At 58.7% G+C, this 25,360-nt stretch overlaps 1 protein-coding gene across 1 annotated transcript in view; it reads right to left on the minus strand.

Moving 5' to 3' along the window:
- The window catches only part of LOC142922645 (uncharacterized), a 48,218-nt gene extending 24,169 nt beyond the window's left edge, over nucleotides 1–24,049 (minus strand). Inside the window, exons 1-2 of the mRNA XM_076063468.1 lie at nucleotides 23,909–24,049; nucleotides 9,624–9,704 (exon numbers count right to left, since the gene is read on the minus strand). Of these exons, the coding sequence (XP_075919583.1) occupies nucleotides 9,624–9,674 (51 nt within the window). The 5' untranslated portion in view covers nucleotides 9,675–9,704; nucleotides 23,909–24,049. The remainder of the gene's footprint in view (nucleotides 1–9,623; nucleotides 9,705–23,908) is intronic.
- Nucleotides 24,050–25,360: the final 1,311 nt, after the last annotated feature.

Consider the following 25,360-nt stretch of genomic DNA (forward strand, 5'->3'; position numbering starts at 1 on the left):
CACACAGTACACACGGTACAGTAGACGTAGTGCATCACCATAGTGTCCCGTACTCACGCAGTACAGTGACAGGTGTACCTGGTAAACACAGTACACACACAGTGATACACACAGTACACACGGTACAGTAGACGTAGTGCATCACCATAGTGTCCCGTACTCACGCAGTACAGTGACAGGTGTACCTACACACACACAGTAAACACACAGTACACACACACAGTACACACGGTACAGTAGACGTAGTGCATCACCATAGTGTCCCGTACTCACGCAGTACAGTGACAGGTGTACCTACACACACACAGTACACACACACACAGTACACACACACAGTACACACAGTACACACGGTACAGTAGACGTAGTGCATCACCATAGTGTCCCGTACTCACGCAGTACAGTGACAGGTGTACCTACACACAGTACACACACAGTACACACAGTACACACACACACAGTACACACACAGTACACACACACAGTACACACGGTACAGTAGACGTAGTGCATCACCATAGTGTCCCGTACTCACGCAGTACAGTGACAGGTGTACCTACACACACACAGTACACACACACAGTACACACAGTACACACGGTACAGTAGACGTAGTGCATCACCATAGTGTCCCGTACTCACACAGTACAGTGACAGGTGTACCTACACACAGTACACACACAGTACACACACAGTACACACAGTACACACGGTACAGTAGACGTAGTGCATCACCATAGTGTCCCGTACTCACGCAGTACACTGACAGGTGTACCTACACACAGTACACACACACACAGTACACACACAGTACACACGGTACAGTAGACGTAGTGCATCACCATAGTGTCCCGTACTCACGCAGTACACTGACAGGTGTACCTACACACAGTACACACAGTACACACACACAGTGATACACACAGTGACACACACAGTACACACAGTACACACACACACAGTACACACACACAGTACACACACAGTACACACGGTACAGTAGACGTAGTGCATCACCATAGTGTCCCGTACTCACACAGTACAGTGACAGGTGTACCTACACACACACAGTACACACAGTACACACACAGTACACACGGTACAGTAGACGTAGTGCATCACCATAGTGTCCCGTACTCACACAGTACAGTGACAGGTGTACCTACACACACACAGTACACACAGTACACACACACAGTACACACGGTACAGTACACACACACAGTACACACACAGTACACACGGTACAGTAGACGTAGTGCATCACCATAGTGTCCCGTACTCACGCAGTACAGTGACAGGTGTACCTACACACACACAGTACACACACACAGTACACACACACAGTACACACACACAGTACACACACAGTACACACGGTACAGTAGACGTAGTGCATCACCATAGTGTCCCGTACTCACGCAGTACACTGACAGGTGTACCTACACACAGTACACACAGTAAACACACAGTACACACACAGTACACACACACAGTACACACAGTACACACGGTACAGTAGACGTAGTGCATCACCATAGTGTCCCGTACTCACGCAGTACAGTGACAGGTGTACCTACACACAGTACACACACACAGTGATACACACAGTACACACACAGTACACACGGTACAGTAGACGTAGTGCATCACCATAGTGTCCCGTACTCACGCAGTACAGTGACAGGTGTACCTGGTAAACACAGTACACACACACAGTACACACGGTACACACGGTACAGTAGACGTAGTGCATCACCATAGTGTCCCGTACTCACGCAGTACAGTGACAGGTGTACCTGGTAAACACAGTACACACAGTACACACACACAGTACACACGGTACAGTAGACGTAGTGCATCACCATAGTGTCCCGTACTCACGCAGTACAGTGACAGGTGTACCTGGTAAACACAGTACACACAGTACACACACACAGTACACACGGTACAGTAGACGTAGTGCATCACCATAGTGTCCCGTACTCACGCAGTACAGTGACAGGTGTACCTGGTAAACACAGTACACACACAGTACACACACACAGTACACACAAACAGTACACACACAGTACACACGGTACAGTAGACGTAGTGCATCACCATAGTGTCCCATACTCACGCAGTACAGTGACAGGTGTACCTGGTAAACACAGTACACACAGTACACACACACAGTACACACGGTACAGTAGACGTAGTGCATCACCATAGTGTCCCGTACTCACGCAGTACAGTGACAGGTGTACCTACACACAGTACACACACAGTACACACAGTACACACACACAGTGATACACACAGTACACACAGTACACACGGTACAGTAGACGTAGTGCATCACCATAGTGTCCCGTACTCACGCAGTACAGTGACAGGTGTACCTACACACACACAGTACACACAGTACACACACAGTATACACAGTACACACACAGTACACACAGTACACACACAGTACACACGGTACAGTAGACGTAGTGCATCACCATAGTGTCCCGTACTCACGCAGTACACTGACAGGTGTACCTACACACAGTACACACAGTACACACACAGTACACACAGTACACACACAGTACACACACACAGTACACACGGTACAGTAGACGTAGTGCATCACCATAGTGTCCCGTACTCACACAGTACAGTGACAGGTGTACCTACACACAGTACACACAGTACACACACACAGTACACACAGTACACACGGTACAGTAGACGTAGTGCATCACCATAGTGTCCCGTACTCACGCAGTACAGTGACAGGTGTACCTACACACACAGTACACACACAGTACACACACAGTACACACACACACAGTACACACACAGTACACACACAGTACACACAGTACACACGGTACAGTAGACATAGTGCATCACCATAGTGTCCCGTACTCACACAGTACAGTGACAGGTGCACCTACACACACACAGTACACACAGTGATACACACACAGTACACACACACAGTACACACAGTATACACGGTACAGTAGACGTAGTGCATCACCATAGTGTCCCGTACTCACGCAGTACAGTGACAGGTGTACCTACACACAGTACACACAGTACACACACAGTACACACAGTACACACAGTACACACACAGTACACACACAGTACACACAGTACACACGGTACAGTAGACATAGTGCATCACCATAGTGTCCCGTACTCACACAGTACAGTGACAGGTGCACCTACACACACACAGTACACACAGTACACACACACAGTACACACACACAGTACACACACAGTACACACGGTACAGTAGACGTAGTGCATCACCATAGTGTCCCGTACTCACGCAGTACAGTGACAGGTGTACCTACACACAGTACACACAGTACACACACAGTACACACAGTACACACAGTACACACACAGTACACACACAGTACACACACACAGTACACACAGTACACACACAGTACACACAATACAAACACAGTACACACACAGTACACACACACAGTACACACACACAGTACACACACAGTACACACACACAGTACACACGGTACAGTAGACGTAGTGCATCACCATAGTGTCCTGTACTCACGCAGTACAGTGACAGGTGTACCTACACACAGTACACACACAGTACACACAGTACACACACACAGTACACACACACAGTACACACGGTACACACAGTACACACGGTACACACACACAGTACACACACAGTACACACACACAGTACACACACACAGTACACACGGTAGACACAGTACACACGGTACACACACACAGTACACACACAGTACACACACACAGTACACACACAGTACACACACACAGTACACACACAGTACACACAGTACACACACACAGTACACACACACTGTGTGTACTGTGTGTGTGTACTGTGTGTGTGTACTGTGTGTGTGTACTGTGTGTACTGTGTGTGTGTACTGTGTGTGTACTGTGTGTGTACTGTGTGTGTGTACTATGTGTGTACTGTGTGTGTGTACCGTGTGTACTGTGTCTACCGTGTGTACTGTGTGTGTGTACTGTGTGTGTGTACTGTGTGTACTGTGTGTGTACTGTGTGTGTGTACCGTGTGTACTGTGTGTACTGTGTGTGTGTACTGTGTGTGTGTACTGTGTGTGTGTGCACTGTGTGTGTGTGTACTGTGTGTACTGTGTGTGTGTACTGTGTGTGTGTACTGTGTGTGTACTGTGTGTGTGTACTGTGTGTGTACTGTTTGTGTGTACTGTGTGTACTGTTTGTGTGTGTGTGTACTGTGTGTGTGTGTGTACTGTGTGTACTGTTTGTGTACTGTTTGTGTGTACTGTGTGTACTGTCTGTGTGTGTGTGTACTGTGTGTGTGTACTGTGTGTAATGTGTGTGTACTGTGTGTGTACTGTGTGTGTACCGTGTGTGTACTGTGTGTGTGCTGTGTGTGTGCTGTGTGTGTACTGTGTGTGTACTGTGTGTGTGTGTGTACTGTGTGTGTACTGTGTGTGTGTACTGTGTGTTTGTGTGTGATGTGTGTGTACTGTGTGTGTGTACTGTGTGTGTGTGTACTGTGTGTGTGTACTGTGTGTGTACTGTGTGTGTGTACTGTGTGTACTGTGTGTGCACTGTGTGTATACTGTGTGTGTACTGTGTGTGTGTACTGTGTATACTGTGTGTGTGCTGTGTGTGTACTGTGTGTGAAGTGTGTGTGCTGTGTGTGTGCTGTGTGTGAAGTGTGTGTGTGTGCTGTGTGTGTGCTGTGTGTACTGTGTGTGTACTGTGTGTGTACTGTGTGTGTGTACTGTGTGTACTGTGTGTGTACTGTGTATGTGTGTACTGTGTGTGTACTGTGTGTGTACTGTGTGTGTGTACTGTGTGTACTGTGTGTGTACTGTGTGTGTACTGTGTGTCTGTGTGTGTGTGCTGTTTGTGTACTGTGTGTACTGTGTGTGTACTGTGTGTGTACTGTGTGTGTACTGTGTGTGTACTGTGTGTGTACTGTGTGACTGTGTGTGTGTGCTGTTTGTGTACTGTTTGTGTGTACTGTGTGTGTACTGTGTGTGTGTACTGTGTGTGTACTGTGTGTGTACTGTGTGTGTGTACTGTGTGTACTGTGTGTGTGTACTGTGTGTGTGTACTGTGTGTACTGTGTGTGTACTGTGTGTGTGTACTGTGTGTGTGTACTGTGTGTGTGTACTGTGTGTGTACTGTGTGTGTTTGCTGTGTGTGTACTGTGTGTGTTTACTGTGTGTGTACTGTGTGTGAACTGTGTGTGTGTACTGTGTGTGTACTGTTTGTGTGTACTGTGTGTGTGCTGTGTGTGTACTGTGTGTGTACTGTGTGTGTGTACTGTGTGTACTGTGTGTGTGTACTGTGTGTGTACTGTGTGTGTACTGTGTGTGTTTACTGTGTGTGTACTGTGTGTGTGTGTACTGTGTGTGTGTGTACTGTGTGTGTGTACTGTGTGTGTGTGTACTGTGTGCGTGTACTGTGTGTGTGTACTGTGTGTGAACTGTGTGTGTGAACTGTGTGTGTGTACTGTGTGTGTACTGTGTGTCTGTGTGTGTGTGCTGTGTGTGTACTGTGTGTGTACTGTGTGTGTGTACTGTGTGTACTGTGTGTGTACTGTGTATGTGTACTGTGTGTGTGTACTGTGTGTTTGTGTGTTCTGTGTGTGTACTGTGTGTACTGTGTGTTTACTGTGTGTGTGTACTGTGTGTGTGTGCTGTGTGTGTACTCTGTGTGTGTACTGTGTGTTTGTGTGTGCTGTGTGTGTACTGTGTGTGTGTACTGTGTGTTTGTGTGTACTGTGTGTGTACTGTGTGTGTACTGTGTGTGTGTGTGCTGTGTGTGTACTGTGTGTGTGTACTGTGTGTGTACTGTGTGTACTGTGTGTGTGTACTGTGTGTACTGTGTGTACTGTGTGTGTGTACTGTGTGTGTGTACTGTGTGTACTGTGTGTGTGTACTGTGTGTGTGTACTGTGTGTGTACTGTGTGTGTGTGTACTATGTGTGTGTACCGTGTGTGTACTGTGTGTGTACTGTGTGTGTGTACTGTGTGTACTGTGTGTGTGTGTACTGTGTGTGTGTACTGTGTGTGTACTGTGTGTGTGTACTGTGTGTGTACTGTGTGTGTGTACTGTGTGTGTACTGTGTGTGTGTACTGTGTGTGTACTGTGTGTACTGTGTGTGTACTGTGTGTGTGTACTGTGTGTTTGTGTGTGCTGTGTGTGTACTGTGTGTTTGTGTGTACTGTGTGTGTACTGTGTGTTTACTGTGTGTGTGTACTGTGTGTGTGTGCTGTGTGTGTACTCTGTGTGTGTACTGTGTGTTTGTGTGTGCTGTGTGTGTACTGTGTGTGTGTACTGTGTGTTTGTGTGTACTGTGTGTGTACTGTGTGTGTACTGTGTGTGTGTTCTGTGTGTGTGTGTGCTGTGTGTGTACTGTGTGTGTACTGTGTGTGTGTACTGTGTGTGTACTGTGTGTGTGTACTGTGTGTACTGTGTGTACTGTGTGTGTGTACTGTGTGTACTGTGTGTGTGTACTGTGTGTGTGTACTGTGTATGTGTACTGTGTGTACTGTGTGTGTGTACTGTGTGTGTGTACTGTGTGTGTACTGTGTGTGTACTGTGTGTGTGTGTACTGTGTGTGTGTACTGTGTGTGTACTGTGTGTACTGTGTGTGTGTGTACTGTGTGTGTGTACTGTGTGTGTACTGTGTGTGTACTGTGTGTGTACTGTGTGTGTGTACTGTGTGTGTACTGTGTGTGTGTGTGTACTGTGTGTGTACTGTGTGTGTGTGTACTGTGTGTGTACTGTGTGTGTGCTGTGTGTACTGTGTGTACTGGGTGTGTGTACTGTGTGTGTGTACTGTGTGTGTGTGTACTGTGTGTGTACTGTGTGTACTGCGTGTGTATACTGTGTGTGTACTGTGTGTGTGTGCTGTGTGTGTACTGTGTGTCTGTGTGTGTGTACTGTGTGTACTGTGTGTGTACTGTGTGTGTACTGTGTGTGTGCTGTGTGTGTACTGTGTGTACTGTGTGTGTACTGCGTGTGTGTACTGTGTGTGTGTGCTGTGTGTGTACTGTGTGTACTGTGTGTGTACTGTGTGTGTACTGTGTGTGTGTACTGTGTGTGTGTGCTGTGTGTGTACTCTGTGTGTGTACTGTGTGTTTGTGTGTGCTGTGTGTGTACTGTGTGTGTGTACTGTGTGTTTGTGTGTACTGTGTGTGTACTGTGTGTGTGTTCTGTGTGTGTGTGTGCTGTGTGTGTACTGTGTGTGTGTACTGTGTGTACTGTGTGTGTACTGTGTGTACTGTGTGTGTGTACTGTGTGTGTACTGTGTGTGTGTACTGTGTGTGTGTACTGTGTGTACTGTGTGTGTGTACTGTGTGTGTGTACTGTGTGTACTGTGTGTGTGTACTGTGTGTGTGTATACTGTGTGTGTGTACTGTGTGTACTGTGTGTGTGTACTGTGTGTGTACTGTGTGTGTGTACTGTGTGTGTACTGTGTGTGTACTGTGTGTGTGTGTACTGTGTGTGTGTACTGTGTGTGTGTACTGTGTGTGTACTGTGTGTGTGTACTGTGTGTGTACTGTGTGTACTGTGTGTGTGTACTGTGTGTGTGTACTGTGTGTTTGTGTGTGCTGTGTGTGTACTGTGTGTTTGTGTGTACTGTGTGTGTACTGTGTGTACTGTGTGTTTAGTGTGTGTGTACTGTGTGTGTGTGCTGTGTGTGTACTCTGTGTGTGTACTGTGTGTTTGTGTGTGCTGTGTGTGTACTGTGTGTGTACTGTGTGTTTGTGTGTACTGTGTGTGTACTGTGTGTGTACTGTGTGTGTGTTCTGTGTGTGTGCTGTGTGTGTACTGTGTGTGTGTACTGTGTGTGTACTGTGTGTACTGTGTGTGTGTACTGTGTGTGTACTGTGTGTGTACTGTGTGTGTGCTGTGTGTACTGTGTGTGTGTACTGTGTGTGTGTACTGTGTGTACTGTGTGTGTGTACTGTGTGTGTGTACTGTGTGTACTGTGTGTGTGTACTGTGTGTGTGTACTGTGTGTGTACTGTGTGTGTGTACTGTGTGTGTACTGTGTGTGTACTGTGTGTGTGTGTACTGTGTGTGTACTGTGTGTGTACTGTGTGTGTGTACTGTGTGTGTGTACTGTGTGTGTACTGTGTGTACTGTGTGTGTGTACTGTATGTGTGTACTGTGTGTGTGTACTGTGTGTGTACTGTGTGTACTGTGTGTGTACTGTGTGTGTACTGTGTGTGTACTGTGTGTGTGTACTGTGTGTACTGTGTGTACTGTGTGTGTGTACTGTGTGTGTACTGTGTGTGTGTTCTGTGTGTGTGTGTGTGCTGTGTGTGTACTGTGTGTGTGTACTGTGTGTGTGTACTGTGTGTGTGTACTGTGTGTACTGTGTGTGTGTACTGTGTGTGTGTACTGTGTGTACTGTGTGTGTGTACTGTGTGTACTGTGTGTGTGTACTGTGTGTACTGTGTGTGTGTACTGTGTGTGTACTGTGTGTGTACTGTGTGTGTGTGTACTGTGTGTGTACTGTGTGTGTACTGTGTGTGTGTACTGTGTGTGTGTACTGTGTGTGTACTGTGTGTACTGTGTGTGTGTACTGTATGTGTGTACTGTGTGTGTGTGTACTGTGTGTGTACTGTGTGTGTGTACTGTGTGTGTACTGTGTGTGTGTACTGTGTGTGTACTGTGTGTGTGTACTGTGTGTGTACTGTGTGTGTGTTCTGTGTGTGTGTGTGCTGTGTGTGTACTGTGTGTGTGTACTGTGTGTGTGTACTGTGTGTGTGTACTGTGTGTACTGTGTGTGTGTACTGTGTGTGTGTACTGTGAGTGTACTGTGTGTGTGTACTGTGTGTACTGTGTGTGTGTACTGTGTGTGTGTACTGTGTGTGTGTACTGTGTGTGTGTACTGTGTGTGTACTGTGTGTGTACTGTGTGTGTACTGTGTGTGTACTGTGTGTGTACTGTGTGTGTACTGTGTGTGTGTACTGTGTGTGTACTGTGTTTGTACTGTGTGTGTGTACTGTGTGTGTACTGTGTGTGTGTACTGTGTGTGTACTGTGTGTGTACTGTGTGTGTGTACTGTGTATGTACTGTGTGTGTGTACTGTGTGTGTACTGTGTACTGTGTGTGTGTACTGTGTGTACTGTGTGTGTACTGTGTGTGTGTGTACTGTGTGTGTACTGTGTGTGTACTGTGTGTGTGTACTGTGTGTGTACTGTGTGTGTACTGTGTGTGTGTGTACTGTGTGTGTACTGTGTGTGTGTACTGTGTGTGTACTGTGTGTGTGTGTACTGTGTGTGTACTGTGTGTGTGTACTGTGTGTGTGTACTGTGTGTTGTGTGTACTGTGTGTGTACTGTGGGTGTGTGTACTGTGTGTACTGTGTGTGTGTACTGTGTGTGTACTGTGTGTGTGTACTGTGTGTACTGTGTGTACTGTGTATGTGTACTGTGTGTGTGTACTGTGTGTGTGTACTGTGTGTGTACTGTGTGTGTGTACTGTGTGTGTACTGTGTACTGTGTGTGTACTGTGTACTGTGTGTGTACTGTGTGTGTGTACTGTGTGTGTGTACTGTGTGTGTACTGTGTGTGTGTACTGTGTGTGTACTGTGTGTGACTTCTCACGTATTCCATAATGGTGCTGGGGTGATCGAACCCTAGAACTCGCTCGCTCATGATGACAGCTCCCTGCTGCTGTGTCAGCGCCTGTAACGCCGGACACACAGACACAGACAAAGCTCCCCCAGGTAGCCTCTAGCAGGGCTGTAGGGGCAAGTGCTGTTAGTAGCGAGTAGCAGCAGCAGTGTCTATGTACTACACACACCACACACAGACAAAGCTCCCCCAGGTAGCCTCTAGCAGGGCTGTAGGGGCAAGTGCTGTTAGTAGCGAGTAGTAGCAGCAGTGTCTATGTACTACACTCACCACACACAGACAAAGCTCCCCCAGGTAGCCTCTAGCAGGGCTGTAGGGGCAAGTGCTGTTAGTAGCGAGTAGTAGCAGCAGTGTCTATGTACTACACACACCACACACACAAAGCTCCCCCAGGTAGCCTCTAGCAGGGCTGTAGGGGCGAGTGCTGTTTCCCCCCCATCTCTCCCCCCCGTGTCTCTCTCCCCGTGGCTCTCTCCCCGTGTCTCTCCCCCCGTGTCTCTCACCCCCGTGTCTCTCCCCCCGTGTCTCCCTCCCCGTGTCTTTCTCCCCGCGTCTCTCTCCCCGTGTCTCGCCCCCCGTGTCTCTCCCCCCGTGTCTCCCTCCCCGTGTCTCTCCCCCCGTGTCTCTCCCCCCGTGTCTCTCTCCCCGCGTCTCTCTCCCCGCGTTTCGCCCCCCGTGTCTCTCTCCCCGTGTCCCTCCCCCCGTGTCTCACTCTCCCCGTGTCTCTCTTCCCGTGTCTCTCTCCCCGCGTCTCTCCCCGTGTCTCTCTCTCTCTGTGTCTCTCTCTCCCCGTATCTCACTCTCCCCGTGTCTCTCTCCCCCCATGTCTCTCCCCCCGCGTCTCTCTCTCCCCGTGTCTCTCTCCCCGTGTCTCTCTCCCCGTCTCTCTCTCTCCCCGTGTCTCTGTCCCCGTGTCTCTCTCCCCGTGTCTCTCTCCCCATGTCTCTCTCCCTGTGTCTCTCTCCCCCCGTGTCTCTCCCCCCGTGTCTCTCTCTCCCCGTGTCTCTCTCCCCGCGTCTCTCCCCCCGCGTCTCTCCCCCCGTGTCTCTCTCCCCGTGTCTCTCTCCCCCCCGCGTCTCTCTCCCCGTGTCTCTCTCTCCCCGTGTCTCTCCCCCCCGTGTCTCTCCCCCCGTGTCTCCCTCCCCGTGTCTCTCTCCCCGCGTCTCTCTCCCCGTGTCTCGCCCCCCGTGTCTCTCCCCCCGTGTCTCCCTCCCCGTGTCTCTCCCACCGTGTCTCTCACCCCGTGTCTCTCTCCCCGCGTCTCTCTCCCCGCGTCTCGCCCCCCGTGTCTCTCTCCCCGTGTCTCTCCCCCCGTGTCTCACTCTCCCCGTGTCTCTCTTCCCGTGTCTCTCTCCCCGCGTCTCTCCCCGTGTCTCTCTCTCTGTGTCTCTCTCTCCCCGTATCTCACTCTCCCCGTGTCTCTCTCCCCCCATGTCTCTCCCCCGCGTCTCTCTCTCCCCGTGTCTCTCTCCCCGTGTCTCTCTCCCCGTCTCTCTCTCTCCCCGTGTCTCTGTCCCCGTGTCTCTCTCCCCGTGTCTCTCTCCCCGTGTCTCTCTCCCTGTGTCTCTTTCCCTCCGTGTCTCTCCCCCCGTGTCTCTCTCTCCCCGTGTCTCTCTCCCCGCGTCTCTCCCCCCGTGTCTCTCTCCCCGTGTCTCTCTCCCCCCCGCGTCTCTCTCCCCCCGTGTCTCTCCCCCCGCGTCTCTCTCCCCGTGTCTCACTCTCCCCGTGTCTCTCTCCCCCCATGTCTCTCCCCCCGCGTCTCTCTCCCCGTGTCTCTCTCCCCGTGTCTCTCTCCCCGTCTCTCTCTCTCTCCCCGTGTCTCTGTCCCCGTGTCTCTCTCCCCGTGTCTCTCTCCCCGTGTCTCTCTCCCTGTGTCTCTCTCCCCCCGTGTCTCTCCCCCCGTGTCTCTCTCTCCCCGTGTCTCTCTCCCCGTGTCTCTCCCCCCGTGTCTCTCTCCCCGTGTCTCTCTCCCCCCCGCGTCTCTCCCCCCCGTGTCTCTCTCCCCGTGTCTCTCTCCCCGTGTCTCTCCCCCCGTGTCTCTCCCCCCCGTGTCTCTCCCCCCGTGTCTCCCTCCCCGTGTCTCTCTCTCCCCGTGTCTCTCTCCCCGCGTCTCTCCCCCCGTGTCTCTCTCCCCGTGTCTCTCTCCCCCCCGCGTCTCTCTCCCCCCGTGTCTCTCCCCCCCGTGTCTCTCCCCCCGTGTCTCCCTCCCCGTGTCTCTCTCCCCGCGTCTCTCTCCCCGTGTCTCGCCCCCCGTGTCTCTCCCCCCGTGTCTCCCTCCCCGTGTCTCTCCCCCCGTGTCTCTCCCCCCGTGTCTCTCTCCCCGCGTCTCTCTCCCCGCGTCTCGCCCCCCGTGTCTCTCCCCCCGTGTCTCTCTCCCCGTGTCTCTCCCCCCGTGTCTCACTCTCCCCGTGTCTCCCTCCCCGTGTCTCTCCCCCCGTGTCTCTCCCCCCGTGTCTCTCTCCCCGCGTCTCTCTCCCCGCGTCTCGCCCCCCGTGTCTCTCCCCCCGTGTCTCTCTCCCCGTGTCTCTCTCCCCGTCTCTCTCTCTCCCCGTGTCTCTGTCCCCGTGTCTCTCTCCCCGTGTCTCTCTCCCCATGTCTCTCTCCCTGTGTCTCTCTCCCCCCGTGTCTCTCCCCCCGTGTCTCTCTCTCCCCGTGTCTCTCTCCCCGCGTCTCTCCCCCCGCGTCTCTCCCCCCGTGTCTCTCTCCCCGTGTCTCTCTCCCCCCCGCGTCTCTCTCCCCGTGTCTCTCTCTCCCCGTGTCTCTCCCCCCCGTGTCTCTCCCCCCGTGTCTCCCTCCCCGTGTCTCTCTCCCCGCGTCTCTCTCCCCGTGTCTCGCCCCCCGTGTCTCTCCCCCCGTGTCTCCCTCCCCGTGTCTCTTCCACCGTGTCTCTCCCCCCGTGTCTCTCTCCCCGCGTCTCTCTCCCCGCGTCTCGCCCCCCGTGTCTCTCTCCCCGTGTCTCTCCCCCCGTGTCTCACTCTCCCCGTGTCTCTCTTCCCGTGTCTCTCTCCCCGCGTCTCTCCCCGTGTCTCTCTCTCTGTGTCTCTCTCTCCCCGTATCTCACTCTCCCCGTGTCTCTCTCCCCCCATGTCTCTCCCCCGCATCTCTCTCTCCCCGTGTCTCTCTCCCCGTGTCTCTCTCCCCGTCTCTCTCTCTCCCCGTGTCTCTGTCCCCGTGTCTCTCTCCCCGTGTCTCTCTCCCCGTGTCTCTCTCCCTGTGTCTCTTTCCCTCCGTGTCTCTCCCCCCGTGTCTCTCTCTCCCCGTGTCTCTCTCCCCGCGTCTCTCCCCCCGTGTCTCTCTCCCCGTGTCTCTCTCCCCCCCGCGTCTCTCTCCCCCCGTGTCTCTCCCCCCTCGTCTCTCTCCCCGTGTCTCACTCTCCCCGTGTCTCTCTCCCCCCATGTCTCTCCCCCCGCGTCTCTCTACCCGTGTCTCTCTCCCCGTGTCTCTCTCCCCGTCTCTCTCTCTCCCCGTGTCTCTGTCCCCGTGTCTCTCTCCCCGTGTCTCTCTCCCCGTGTCTCTCTCCCTGTGTCTCTCTCCCCCCGTGTCTCTCCCCCCGTGTCTCTCTCTCCCCGTGTCTCTCTCCCCGCGTCTCTCCCCCCGTGTCTCTCTCCCCGTGTCTCTCTCCCCCCCGCGTCTCTCCCCCCCGTGTCTCTCTCCCCGTGTCTCTCTCCCCGTGTCTCTCCCCCCGTGTCTCTCCCCCCCGTGTCTCTCCCCCCGTGTCTCCCTCCCCGTGTCTCTCTCTCCCCGTGTCTCTCTCCCCGCGTCTCTCCCCCCGTGTCTCTCTCCCCGTGTCTCTCTCCCCCCCGCGTCTCTCTCCCCCCGTGTCTCTCCCCCCCGTGTCTCTCCCCCCGTGTCTCCCTCCCCGTGTCTCTCTCCCCGCGTCTCTCTCCCCGTGTCTCGCCCCCCGTGTCTCTCCCCCCGTGTCTCCCTCCCCGTGTCTCTCCCCCCGTGTCTCTCCCCCCGTGTCTCTCTCCCCGCGTCTCTCTCCCCGCGTCTCGCCCCCCGTGTCTCTCCCCCCGTGTCTCTCTCCCCGTGTCTCTCCCCCCGTGTCTCACTCTCCCCGTGTCTCTCTTCCCGTGTCTCTCTCCCCGCGTCTCTCCCCGTGTCTCTCTCTCTGTGTCTCTCTCTCCCCGTATCTCACTCTCCCCGTGTCTCTCTCCCCCCATGTCTCTCCCCCCGCGTCTCTCTCTCCCCGTGTCTCTCTCCCCGTGTCTCTCTCCCCGTCTCTCTCTCTCCCCGTGTCTCTCTCTCCCCGTGTCTCTCTCCCCGCGTCTCTCTCTCCCCGCGTCTCTCTCTCCCCGTGTCTCCCTCCCCGTGTCTCTCTCCCCGCGTCTTTCTCTCCCCGTGTCTCTCCCCCCGTGTCTCTCTCTCCCCGTGTCTCTCTCTCCCTGCGTCTCTCTCCCCGTGTCTCTCTCCCCGCGTCTCTCTCCCCGTGTCTCTCTCCCCGTGTCTCTCTCCCCCCCGCGTCTCTCTCCCCCCGTGTCTCTCCTCCCGTGTCTCTCCCCCCGTGTCTCCCTCCCCGTGTCTCTCCCCCCGTGTCTCTCCCCCCGTGTCTCTCCCCCCGCGTGTCTCTCTCCCCGTGTCTCTCTCCCCCCCGTGTCTCTCTCCCCCCGTGTCTCTCTCCCCGTGTCTCTCTCCCCCCCGTGTCTCTCTCCCCGTGTCTCTCTCCCCCCCGTGTCTCTCTCCCTCCCCATGTCTCTCTCCCCGTGTCTCTCTCCCCCGTGTCTCTCTCCCCGCGTCTCTCTCCCCCCGTGTCTCTCTCTCCCCGTGTCTCTCTCCCCGTGTCTCTCTCCGTGTGTCTCTCTGCCCCCAGTGTGTCTCTCCCCCCGTGTTTCTACCCCCGTGTCTCTCTCCCCCCCGTGTCTCTCTCCCCGTGTCTCTCCCCCTGCGTCTCTCCGCCCGTGTCTCTCCCCCCGTGTCTCTCTCCCGCGTGTCTCTCTCCCCCCGTGTCTCTCTCCCCGTGTCTCTCACTCCCCGTGTCTCTCTCCCCCCGTGTCTCTCTCCCCCCCGTGTCTCTCTCCCCCCGTCTCTCTCCCCCCCGTGTCTCTCTCCCCACCGTGTCTCTCTCCCCCCGTGTCTCTCTCCCTCCCCGTGTCTCTCTCCCCCCCGCGTCTCTCTCCCCCCGTGTCTCTCTCTCCCCGTGTCTCTCTCCCCGTGTCTCTCTCCCCCCCGTGTCTCTCTCTCCCCCCGTGTCTCCCTCCCCGTGTCTCTCTCCCCGTCTCTCTCCCCCCGTGTCTCTCTCCCTCCCCGTGTCTCTCTCCCCGTCTCTCTCTCCCCGTGTCTCTCTCTCCCCGTGTCTCTCCCCCCCGTGTCTCTCCCCCCCCGTGTCTCTCTCCCTCCCCGTGTCTCTCTCTCTCTCCCCGTGTCTCTCTCCCTCCCCGTGTCTCTCTCCCCCCCCGTGTCTCTCTCCCCCCCCGTGTCTCTCTCCCCCCCGTGTCTCTCCCTCCCCGTGTCTCTCTCCCTCCCCGTGTCTCTCTCTCCCCGTGTCTCTCTCCCCCCGTGTCTCTCTCCCCCCCGTGTCTCTCTCCCCGTGTCCCTCCCCCCATGTCTCTCTCTCCCCGTGTCTCTCTCCCTCCCCGTATCTCTCTCCCCGTGTCTCTCTCCCCGTGTCTCTCTCCCCCCCGCGTCTCTCTCCCCGCGTCTCTCTCTCCCCATGTCTCTCTCCCTCCCCGTGTCTCTCTCCCCGTGTCTCTCTCCCCGTGTCTCTCTCCCCCCGTGTCTCTCTCCCCCCGTGTCTCTCTCTCTCCCCGTGTCTCCCCCCCCCGTGTCTCTCTCCCCCCGTGTCTCTCTCTCCCCGTGTCTCTCCCCCCGCGTCTCTCCCCGTGTCTCTCTCCCTCCCCGTGTCTCTCTCTCCCCGTGTCTCTCTCTCCCCGTGTCTCTCTCCCTCCCCGTGTCTCTCTCCCTCCCCGTGTCTCTCCCCCCCTGTCTCTCTCTCCCCGTGTCTCTCTCCCCGTGTCTCTCTCCCCCTCGTGTCTCTCTCCCCCCGTGTCTCTCCCCCCGTGTCTCTCTCTCCCCGTGTCTCTCTCCCCCCGTGTCTCTCTCTCCCCGTGTCTCTCTCCCCCCCGTGTCTCTCTCCCTCCCCGCGTCTCTCCCTCCCCGTGTCTCTCTCCCTCCCCGTGTCTCTCTCCCCCCATGTCTCTCTCCCCATGTCTCTCTCCCCGTGTCTCTCTCTCTCCCCGTGTCTCTCCCCCCGTGTCTCTCTCCCCGTGTCTCTCCCCCCCGTGTCTCTCTCCCCCCGTGTCTCTCCCCCCGAGTCTCTCTCTCCCCGTATCTCACTCTCCCCGTGTCTCTCTTCCCCCATGTCTCTCCCCCCGCGTCTCTCTCTCCCCGTGTCTCTCTCCCCGTGTCTCTCTCCCCGTCTCTCTCTCTCCCCGTGTCTCTCTCTCCCCGTGTCTCTCTCCCCGCGTCTCTCTCTCCCCGCGTCTCTCTCTCCCCGTGTCTCCCTCCCCGTGTCTCTCTCCCCGTGTCTCTCTCCCCGCGTCTTTCTCTCCTCGTGTCTCTCCCCCCGTGTCTCTCTCTCCCCGTGTCTCTCTCTCCCTGCGTCTCTCTCCCTGTGTCTCTCTCCCCGTGTCTCTCTCCCCCCCGCGTCTCTCTCCCCGTGTCTCTCTCCCCGTGTCTCTCTCCCCCCCGCGTCTCTCTCCCCCCGTGTCTCTCCTCCCGTGTCTCTCCCCCCGTGTCTCCCTCCCCGTGTCTCTCCCCCCGTGTCTCTCCCCCCGTGTCTCTCCCCCCGCGTGTCTCTCTCCGCGTGTCTCTCTGCCCCCCGTGTCTCTCTCCCCCCGTGTTTCTACCCCCGTGTCTCTCTCCCCCCCGTGTCTCTCTCCCCGTGTCTCTCCCCCTGCGTCTCTCCGCCCGTGTCTCTCCCCCCGTGTCTCTCTCCCGCGTGTCTCTCTCCCCCCGTGTCTCTCTCCCCGTGTCTCTCTCTCCCCGTGTCTCTCTCCCCCCGCGTCTCTCTCCCCGCGTCTCTCTCTCCCCGTGTCTCTCACTCCCCGTGTCTCTCTCCCCCCGTGTCTCTCTCCCCCCCGTGTCTCTCTCCCCCCGTCTCTCTCCCCCCCGTGTCTCTCTCCCCACCGTGTGTCTCTCCCCCCGTGTCTCTCTCCCTCCCCGTGTCTCTCTCCCCCCCGCGTCTCTCTCCCCCCGTGTCTCTCTCTCCCCGTGTCTCTCTCCCCGTGTCTCTCTCCCCCCCGTGTCTCTCTCTCCCCCCGTGTCTCCCTCCCCGTGTCTCTCTCCCCGTCTCTCTCCCCCCGTGTCTCTCTCCCTCCCCGTGTCTCTCTCCCCGTCTCTCTCTCCCCGTGTCTCTCTCTCCCCGTGTCTCTCCCCCCGTGTCTCTCCCCCCCCGTGTCTCTCTCCCTCCCCGTGTCTCTCTCTCTCTCCCCGTGTCTCTCTCCCTCCCCGTGTCTCTCTCCCCCCCCGTGTCTCTCTCCCCCCCCGTGTCTCTCTCCCCCCCGTGTCTATCTCCCTCCCCGTGTCTCTCTCCCCGTGTCTCTCTCCCCGTGTCTCTCTCCCCCCCGCGTCTCTCTCCCCGCGTCTCTCTCTCCCCGTGTCTCTCTCCCTCCCCGTGTCTCTCTCCCCGTGTCTCTCTCCCCGTGTCTCTCTCCCCCCGTGTCTCTCTCCCCCCGTGTCTCTCTCTCTCCCCGTGTCTCCCCCCCCCCGTGTCTCTCTCCCCCCGTGTCTCTCTCTCCCCGTGTCTCTCCCCCCGCGTCTCTCCCCGTGTCTCTCTCCCTCCCCGTGTCTCTCTCTCCCCGTGTCTCTCTCCCTCCCCGTGTCTCTCTCCCTCCCCGTGTCTCTCCCCCCCTGTCTCTCTCTCCCCGTGTCTCTCTCCCCGTGTCTCTCCCCCCGTGTCTCTCTCTCCCCGTGTCTCTCTCCCCCCCGTGTCTCTCTCTCCCCGTGTCTCTCTCCCCCCCGTGTCTCTCTCCCTCCCCGTGTCTCTCCCTCCCCGTGTCTCTCTCCCTCCCCGTGTCTCTCTCCCCCCATGTCTCTCTCCCCATGTCTCTCTCCCCGTGTCTCTCTCTCCCCGTGTCTCTCTCCCCCCCGTGTCTCTCTCACTCCCCGTGTCTCTCCCTCCCCGTGTCTCTCTCCCTCCCCGTGTCTCTCTCCCCCCATGTCTCTCTCCCCATGTCTCTCTCCCCGAGTCTCTCTCTCCCCGTGTCTCTCCCCCCGTGTCTCTCTCTCCCCGTGTCTCTCCCCCCCGTGTCTCTCTCCCCCCGTGTCTCTCCCCCCGAGTCTCTCTCCCCGTGTCTCTCCCCCTCCCCGTGTCTCTCTCCCTCCCCGTGTCTCTCTCCCTCCCCGTGTCTCTCTCCCCGTGTCTCTCTCCCCGCGTCTCTCCCCCCACGTCTGTCTCCCCCCCGTGTCTCTCCCTCCCCGTGTCTCTCTCCCCGTGTCTCTCCCTCCCTGTGTCTCTCCCCCCACGTCTCTCTCCCCCCCGTGTCTCTCCCTCCCCGTGTCTCTCTCCCCCCGTGTCTCTCCCCCCGTGTCTCTCCCCCCCCGTGTCTCTCTCCCCGTCTCTCTCTCCCCCCGTCTCTCTCCCCGTGTCTCTCTCCCCGTGTCTCCCCCCCGTGTCTCTCCCCCCCGTATCTCTCTCTCTCCGCGTCTCTCTCTCCCCGTGTCTCTCTCCCCCCATGTCTCTCTCCCCGTGTCTCTCTCCCCGTGTCTCTCTCCCCCCGTGTCTCTCTCCCCCCATGTCTCTCTCCCCATGTCTCTCTCCCCGTGTCTCTCTCCCCCCGTGTCTCTCTCTCCCCGTGTCTCTCTCTCCCCGTGTCTCTCTCCCCCCCGTGTCTCTCTCACTCCCCATGTCTCTCCCTCCCCGTGTCTCTCTCCCTCCCCGTGTCTCTCTCCCCCCATGTCTCTCTCCCCATGTCTCTCTCCCCGTGTCTCTCTCTCCCCGTGTCTCTCCCCCCGTGTCTCTCTCTCCCCGTGTCTCTCCCCCCCGTGTCTCTCTCCCCCCGTGTCTCTCCCCCCGAGTCTCTCTCCCCGTGTCTCTCCCCCTCCCCGTGTCTCTCTCCCTCCCCGTGTCTCTCTCCCTCCCCGTGTCTCTCTCCCCGTGTCTCTCTCCCCGCGTCTCTCCCCCCACGTCTGTCTCCCCCCCGTGTCTCTCCCTCCCCGTGTCTCTCTCCCCGTGTCTCTCCCTCCCTGTGTCTCTCCCCCCACGTCTCTCTCCCCCCCGTGTCTCTCCCTCCCCGTGTCTCTCTCCCCGTGTCTCCCCCCCGTGTCTCTCCCCCCCGTGTCTCTCTCTCCCCGCGTCTCTCTCTCCCCGTGTCTCTCTCCCCCCGTGTCTCTCTCCCCCCCGTGTCTCTCTCCCCGTGTCTCTCTCCCCGCGTCTCTCTCCCCATGTCTCTCTCCCCATGTCTCTCTCCCCGTGTCTCTCTCCCCGTGTCTCTCTCCCCCCGTGTCTCTCTCCCCGTATCTCTCTCTCCCCGTGTCTCTCTCCCCCCGTGTCTCTCTCCCCCCCGTGTCTCTCTCCCCGTGTCTCTCTCCCCGCGTCTCTCTCCCCATGTCTCTCTCCCCATGTCTCTCTCCCCGTCTCTCCCTCCCCGTGTCTCTCTCCCCATGTCTCTCTCCCCGTCTCTCCCCCCCGTGTCTCTCTCCCTCCCCGTGTCTCTCTCCCTCCCCGTGTCTCTCTCCCCGCGTCTCTCTCCCCCCGTGTCTCTCTCTCCCCGTGTCTCTCTCCCCCCCGTCTCTCTCCCCGTGTCTCTCTCCCCCCCGTGTCTCTCTCTCCCCGTGTCTCTCTCTCCCCGTGTCTCTCTCCCCGTGTCTCTCTCCCTCCCCGTGTCTCCCCCCCCATGTCTCTCTCCCTCCCTGTGTCTCTCTCCCCCCCGTGTCTCTCTCCCTCCCCGTGTCTCTCTTCCCCCGTGTCTCCCTCCCCGTGTCTCTCTCCCTCCCCGTGTCTCTCTCCCTCCCCGTGTCTCCCACCTGCTGCTTCTCCCCCAGGATGTAGTGAAGCCTTGCCAGCACGTGCAGGCAACTGGCCGTGTCTCTCTCCCCCCCGTGTCTCTCTCCCTCCCCATGTCTCTCTCCCCGTGTCTCTCTCCCCCCGTGTCTCTCTCCCCGTGTCTCTCCCTCCCCGTGTCTCTCTCCCTCCCCGTGTCTCTCTCCCCCCGTGTCTCTCTCCCCATGTCTCTCTCCCCGTCTCTCCCCCCCATGTCTCTCTCCCCGTGTCTCTCTCCCCGTGTCTCTCTCCCCCCGTGTCTCTCTCCCCGTGTCTCTCTCCCTCCCCGTGTCTCCCACCTGCTGCTTCTCCCCCAGGATGTAGTGAAGCCTTGCCAGCACGTGCAGGCAACTGGCCGTGTCTCTCTCCCCCCCGTGTCTCTCTCCCCGTGTCTCTCTCTCCCCGTGTCTCTCTCTCCGTGTCTCTCTCTCCCCGCGTCTCTCTCCCCGCGTCTCTCCCCATCTCTCTCCCCCCGTGTCTCTCTCCCCATCTCTCTCCCCCCGTGTCTCTCTCCCTCCCCGTGTCTCTCTCCCTCCCCGTGTCTCTCTCCCTCCCCGTGTCTCTCTCCCTCCCCGTGTCTCCCACCTGCTGCTTCTCCCCCAGGATGTAGTGAAGCCTTGCCAGCACGTGCAGGCAACTGGCCGTGTCTCTCTCCCCCCCGTGTCTCTCTCCCCCCCGTGTCTCTCTCCCCCCCGTGTCTCTCTCCCCCCCGTGTCTCTCTCCCCCCCGTGTCTCTCTCCCCATGTCTCTCTCCCCGTCTCTCCCTCCCCGTGTCTCTCTCCCCGTCTCTCCCTCCCCGTGTCTCTCTCCCCGTGTCTCTCTCTCCCCGTGTCTCTCTCCCCGTCTCTCCCTCCCCGTGTCTCTCTCTCCCCCCCGTGTCTCTCTCCCTCCCCGTGTCTCTCTCCCTCCCCGTGTCTCTCTCCCTCCCCGTGTCTCTCTCCCCCCCATGTCTCTCTCCCCGTGTCTCTCTCCCCCCCGTGTCTCTCTCCCCCCCGTGTCTCTCTCCCCGTGTCTCTCTCCCCGTGTCTCTCTCCCTCCCCGTGTCTCTCTCCCTCCCCGTGTCTCTCTCCCTCCCCGTGTCTCTCTCCCCGTCTCTCCCTCCCCGTGTCTCTCTCCCTCCCCGTGTCTCTCCCCCCCGTGTCTCTCTCCCCGTCTCTCCCTCCCCGTGTCTCTCTCTCTCCCCGTGTCTCTCTCCCTCCCCGTGTCTCCCACCTGCTGCTTCTCCCCCAGGATGTAGTGAAGCCTTGCCAGCACGTGCAGGCAACTGGCCGTGTCTCTCTCCCCCCCGTGTCTCTCTCCCCCCCGTGTCTCTCTCCCCCCCGTGTCTCTCTCCCCGTGTCTCTCCCCCCCGTGTCTCTCTCCCCCCGTCTCTCTCCCCCCATGTCTCTCTCCCCGTGTCTCTCTCCCCGTCTCTCCCTCCCCATGTCTCTCTCCCCGTGTCTCTCTCCCTCCCCGTGTCTCTCTCCCCCCCGTGTCTCTCTCCCCGTCTCTCCCTCCCCGTGTCTCTCTCCCTCCCCGTGTCTCTCTCTCTCCCCGTGTCTCTCTCCCTCCCCGTGTCTCTCTCCCTCCCCGTGTCTCTCTCCCCCCGTGTCTCTCTCCCTCCCCGTGTCTCTCTCCCTCCCCGTGTCTCTCTCTCCCCGTGTCTCTCTCTCCCCGTCTCTCTCCCCCCGTGTCTCTCTCTCCCCGTGTCTCTCTCCCCCCCGTGTCTCTCTCCCCGTCTCTCCCTCCCCGTGTCTCTCTCCCCCCCGTGTCTCTCTCCCCCCGTGTCTCTCTCCCTCCCCGTGTCTCTCTCTCCCCGCGTCTCTCTCCCCGCGTCTCTCCCCATCTCTCTCCCCCCGTGTCTCTCTCCCCATCTCTCTCCCCCCGTGTCTCTCTCCCCGTCTCTCCCCCCCGTGTCTCTCTCCCCCCATGTCTCTCTCCCCATGTCTCTCTCCCCGTGTCTCTCTCCCCCCCGTGTCTCTCTCCCCGTGTCTCTCTCTCCCCGTGTCTCTCTCCCCCCCGTGTCTCTCTCCCCCCCGTGTCTCTCTCCCTCCCCGTGTCTCTCTCCCTCCCCGTGTCTCTCTCCCCGTCTCTCCCTCCCCGTGTCTCTCTCCCCGTCTCTCCCTCCCCGTCTCTCCCTCCCCGTGTCTCTCCCCCCGTGTCTCTCTCTCTCCCCGTGTCTCTCTCCCCCCCGTGTCTCTCTCCCCGTGTCTCTCTCTCCCCGTGTCTCTCTCCCCGTGTCTCTCCCCGTGTCTCTCTCCCTCCCCGTGTCTCTCTCCCTCCCCGTGTCTCTCTCCCTCCCCGTGTCTCTCTCCCCCCGTGTCTCTCTCCCCCCGTGTCTCTCTCCCCCCCGTGTCTCTCTCTCCCCGTGTCTCTCTCCCCCCCGTGTCTCTCTCTCCCCGTGTCTCTCTCTCCCCCCGTGTCTCTCTCCCCATGTCTCTCTCCCCGTCTCTCCCCCCCGTGTCTCTCTCTCTCCCCGTGTCTCTCTCCCTCCCCGTGTCTCTCTCCCTCCCCGTGTCTCTCTCCCTCCCCGTGTCTCCCACCTGCTGCTTCTCCCCCAGGATGTAGTGAAGCCTTGCCAGCACGTGCAGGCAACTGGCCGTGTCTCTCTCCCCCCCGTGTCTCTCTCCCCGTGTCTCTCTCTCCCCGTGTCTCTCCCCATCTCTCTCCCCCCGTGTCTCTCTCCCCCCGTGTCTCTCCCTCCCCGTGTCTCTCTCCCTCCCCGTGTCTCTCTCCCTCCCCGTGTCTCTCTCCCTCCCCGTGTCTCTCTCCCTCCCCGTGTCTCTCTCCCTCCCCGTGTCTCTCTCCCTCCCCGTGTCTCTCTCTCTCCCCGTGTCTCTCTCCCTCCCCGTGTCCTCTCGCTCCCCGTGTCTCCCACCTGCTGCTTCTCCCCCAGGATGTAGTGAAGCCTTGCCAGCACGTGCAGGCAACTGGCCGTGTCTCTTCCCCCCGTGTCTCTCTCCCCCCCGTGTCTCTCCCCCCGTGTCTCTCCCCCCGTGTCTCTCTCTCCCCGTGTCTCTCTCCCCGTGTCTCCCCCCGTCTCTCTCTCTCCCCGTGTCTCTCTCCCCCCCGTGTCTCTCTCCCCGTGTCTCTCTCCCTCCCCGTGTCTCTCTCCCCCCGTGTCTCTCTCTCCCCCCGTGTCTCTCTCCCCCCCGTGTCTCTCTCCCCGCGTCTCTCTCCCGCGTCTCTCCCCATCTCTCTCCCCCCGTGTCTCTCTCCCTCCCCGTGTCTCTCTCCCTCCCCGTGTCTCTCTCCCTCCCCGTGTCTCTCTCCCTCCCCGTGTCTCCCACCTGCTGCTTCTCCCCCAGGATGTAGTGAAGCCTTGCCAGCACGTGCAGGCAACTGGCCGTGTCTCTCTCCCCCCCGTGTCTCTCTCTCCCCGTCTCTCTCTCCCCGTGTCTCTCCCCCTCCCCGTGTCTCTCTCCCTCCCCGTGTCTCTCTCCCTCCCCGTCTCTCTCTCCCCGTGTCTCTCCCCCCGTGTCTCTCTCTCCCCCGTGTCTCTCCCCCCGTGTCTCTCTCTCTCCCGTGTCTCTCCCCCCGTGTCTCTCTCTCTCCCCGTGTCTCTCTCCCCCCATGTCTCTCTCCCCGTGTCTCTCTCCCCGTCTCTCCCCCCCATGTCTCTCTCCCCGTGTCTCTCTCCCCGTGTCTCTCTCCCTCCCCGTGTCTCTCTCCCTCCCCGTGTCTCTCTCCCTCCCCGTGTCTCCCACCTGCTGCTTCTCCCCCAGGATGTAGTGAAGCCTTGCCAGCACGTGCAGGGCAACTGGCCGTGTCTCTCTCCCCCCGTGTCTCTCCCTCCCCGTGTCTCTCCCTCCCCGCGTCTCTCTCCCGCGTCTCTCCCCATCTCTCTCCCCCCGTGTCTCTCTCCCCGTCTCTCTCTCCCCATCTCTTCTCTCCCCGTGTCTCTCTCCTCCCCGTGTCTCTCTCCCCCCCCGTGTCTCTCTCCCTCCCCGTGTCTCCCACCTGCTGCTTCTCCCCCAGGATGTAGTGAAGCCTTGCCAGCCACGTGCAGGCAACTGGCCGTGTCTCTCTCCCCCCGTGTCTCTCTCCCCCCGTGTCTCTCTCCCTCCCCCGTGTCTCTCTCCCTCCCCGTGTCTCCCACCTGCTGCTTCTCCCCCAGGATGTAGTGAAGCCTTGCCAGCACGTGCAGGCAACTGGCCGTGTCTCTCTCCCTCCCCGTGTCTCTCTCCTCCCCGTGTCTCTCTCCCCATGTCTCTCTCCCCCGTGTCTCTCCCCATGTCTCTCCCCCGTGTCTCTCTCCCTCCCCGTGTCTCCCTCCCCGTGTCTCTCTCCCTCCCCGTGTCTCTCTCCCCGTGTCTCTCTCCCTCCCCGTGTCTCTCTCCCTCCCCGTGTCTCCCACCTGCTGCTTCTCCCCCAGGATGTAGTGAAGCCTTGCCAGCACGTGCAGGCAACTGGCCGTGTCTCTGTGCAGCGCACCGTAGACGGCGTTGTAGAGGTGCAGAGCCTCGCCCACTAGGTCACAGCCCTCACGCACCGCGCCTGCAGAGACACGGGGAGAGGGGGGAGGAGACACGGGGAAGAGAGACGGGGAGAGATACACGGGGAGAGAGACACGCGGGGGGAGAGAGACACGCGGGGGGAGAGAGACACGGGGAGAGAGAGAGACACGGGGGGAGAGACACGGGGAGAGAGACACGGGGAGAGAGAGAGACACGGGGAGAGAGACACGGGGAGAGATCACTCACCCACCCACTCACTCACCCACTCACTCACCCACCCACTCACTCACCCACCCACTCACTCACTCACCCACCCACTCACTCACTCACCCACTCTCCCACCCACTCACTCACTCACCCACTCACTCACCCACCCACCCACTCACTCACTCACCCACCCACTCACTCACTCACCCACTCTCCCACCCACCCACCCACTCACTCACCCACCCACTCACTCACTCACCCACCCACTCAACAACAACAACAACCGCCATTCGCCACTAAGTGGCGGTGACGTCACCACGACGCTTGTGCCAGGCTATGTGCACCCTGAGGGCCACGTGAAGTATCGAACGCCCGCTGGCAGGAGGTCACGGGGCAGACCCAGGTGCCACGGGTCGACTGACTGAGATGACTGGCTGATGCACCACCTGTGCCCCCTACTGTGCCAACCTGCTGTGCTTTAGCCACCCGGCGCTCCGCTCGCTGTTGTGAGCGTCGCTCCTCCGCCCTCCGTTGTTGTTGGAGGGCGACTGCCTCCAACTGCCCAGTAGCATCCTTCACGAGCCTCCTCCACAGAGGCCGATCTTGACACCGCTGGTACCAGTCATCGGCAAGTCCACTCAGCTCCACGTCCTCCTGTACCACATCACTCCATCTCTTCTCTAGCCCGTGCCGCGCCCGCTTAGCCCCCTCAATCCGGCCAAACAAAAGCTGTTTCGGCATGCGGTGGCTGGGCATGCGGGCTACATGACCCAGCCATCGCAGCCTTGCCTGCCGGAGGAGCTCACCGATGGGACCCTGCCCAGATCTTTCAAGGATTTGTGAGCTCCTCACACAATCCAGTCTGGTTAAACCGAGGATGGATCGGAGGCAGGCCAGCCTAAATGTTTCTAACCGGCGAAGATGTTCCATTAGGGGGGTCCACGTTTCGCAAGCGTAGAGAAGGGAGGGAATGACCGTGGCCGAGAAGACCTGAAGCTTAGTGCGGAGCGACAGACCAGGTAGCTTCCACACAGCGTTACGCAACCGATGAAAAGATATTGCCGCTCGACTGATTCGGAGTGAGACCTCTGCTGTTAAACTGGAGCCAGTCATAAGCACACTGCCCAGGTATGGGAAACTCTCCA

The sequence above is a fragment of the Petromyzon marinus genome, unplaced genomic scaffold, assembly GCF_048934315.1.
Source record: "Petromyzon marinus isolate PM22_M1 ecotype Great Lakes invasive population unplaced genomic scaffold, UKy_Petmar_22M1.pri1.0 PM_Scaffold_131, whole genome shotgun sequence".
NCBI lineage: Eukaryota > Metazoa > Chordata > Hyperoartia > Petromyzontiformes > Petromyzontidae > Petromyzon > Petromyzon marinus.